This window comes from Halyomorpha halys, unplaced genomic scaffold, assembly GCF_000696795.3.
Source record: "Halyomorpha halys isolate HHAL.00 unplaced genomic scaffold, Hhal_1.1 Scaffold473.1, whole genome shotgun sequence".
Lineage (NCBI taxonomy): Eukaryota > Metazoa > Arthropoda > Insecta > Hemiptera > Pentatomidae > Halyomorpha > Halyomorpha halys.
In genome coordinates, this window is record NW_027113075.1 from 320236 (window position 1) to 322228 (window position 1993).

General features: G+C 27.5%; 1 protein-coding gene across 9 annotated transcripts in view; it reads right to left on the reverse strand.

Moving 5' to 3' along the window:
• Positions 1-1993, reverse strand: part of LOC106683225 (very long chain fatty acid elongase 7) — a 179093-nt gene that overhangs the window by 13715 nt on the left and 163385 nt on the right. For all 9 annotated transcript variants that reach the window (XM_014424570.2, XM_014424572.2, XM_067050700.1 and 6 more), the window contains one exon: positions 1300-1436. In XM_014424570.2, the coding sequence (XP_014280056.1) occupies positions 1300-1436 (137 nt within the window). The remainder of the gene's footprint in view (positions 1-1299; positions 1437-1993) is intronic.

The window sequence follows — 1993 nt, forward strand, 5'->3', positions numbered from 1 at the left end:
CTCGCCAGATAAAAATCTCACTATATGAACCATGTAATTATTCTTAGGGGACATATGTCCCAGAATAAAGTTATTTTTTCATTTCATTTCATTTACATTAGTTCATTGGCTATACACAGCAACAAGAAGTGCTATTGTTCTGTAGGCTGCTAAAGTAAGGATAATATCATGACCAGTAACAGTGGTCCTTGTTTGGCAAATTACAAAGGCTAACATGTCTTATAATGAAGAAAATAAGAGACTGTTCATAAAGAATGATGAGGATGAGAGATAGCTATATATTCGGATCTATACCTAACCCCATTTGTGGTGTAAGCCTTAGCTATGCTAAGAGACATACAAAGGCAATTATAGATAGCAAGGCTGAGCTATACTGGGGTAAAACCAGGAAGTAGTAACATTTTAAAATGTTTTTAAAATTCCCTGCACAAAAGGAAACACAATTCTTTTAAAGATGACCTTAAGATGAGAGACAGGACATACACTGTTAGCTGATTAAACACCTCTTTTATATGAGATTAACAGAGTCACTGACTTGCAAGTTCTGGAAAAATTATGATAATACAGCTAACCACATACTAAGAAATGTAAAAATGTTATAATTTTGAATTGTTAATATAATGAATACTATACATACATATAAGCGACTCAACATTCCTTTATTAATTTCTAATCTCTGAATCAAAATTTAGCCCAATAAGTTGTAGGTGGTAAGTCATAATAAAAATCTTAAAATTTTATTTTTATTTTTTAAATTCTACAGTCATTTTTTAATTGAAGGGTCAGAGATAAGAATATGATAAGTTGCAATGAATTTTTTTATCAAAAAGGTTCACATTGCTTATTTAATGTTTTATAGAGTTCATATTCCATAATATTATAAGTAAATATGATGGAATTATTATATTACATAAACTAATATAATACTTAGCATTATAGAGAAGTTGAGAAGTATTGTAAAACTCTAATTATCTTCAAATTCATTCATGCTTAAAGTCATTCAATTGAACTATCTACTTAATTACACAAAAAGAATGAGAGGAGCCCAAGTTTAAAGTTAAAAATACTCAGGTATGAGGAAATTAAGACATATTTCCACTGTGTATATTTACACAAACCACTAAACCAGTGAGACAATCAGGTAATAAAGAATTTATTATTTATCATTTTAAAGTTTATGATATCAAATGAGTAAAGCTCTAAAAAGTAAATATCCTTAAATTCAGTTTTTAGTTTTATGGAAAGTAAATTTAAATATAATTTTAAAAATGAAAAGCTATCATAAAAAAGATGGTGTACCATTTGAAGTACAGTAAGATACTTTTTCCACCACAAATATTTCTGCATTCTCGGTCCAAAAGCAGCAAGCATGTAGTATGTGTACATTACAATGTGAACAAAAGTGTTCAACATTCCAAAAAAAGTACTATGGCCACCTGGAATATTAAATAATTATTATTAAAAATAAGCTGAAGCAACAATAATTTTTTTTTTATAAATGTTTCAAAAATACTATTTATCGAAAACTGAGGTTGGTATCAGAGAGTTCTTTTCATTTTTCAAGTAAGGTTAGAAATGTATTCTATCTCTATTTGAAACAAATTTTATTTCTTTAAAAAATATATTTAATGATTATATGCATATATATTGTAATATGCTCTTTTTGAGTAAATAATATATTTTGATGTATAAAGGGTTTTTAAAATGTTTATTTTATATATCATTTTAAGATTGTTAATTTGTTTCGTTTATCCAAAAAGCAGGCTAACCAATTTTCATTGTCTATATTAACTTCGTGATTCCAAACAAAACCAAGATGGCGGTACGTATTCTTCAGTAGACAAGTCTGTGGTGGCATGATTAACGTCTTCAGTGGCAATAGTTGACGTTTGCAAAGAGAGTATTTGAAATGGGTTTGCCACTGTCGAAATTATTATTAACATTTCTATATCTTTAGTATATTTCTTTTAAATATATTTTTAATTATAATTCA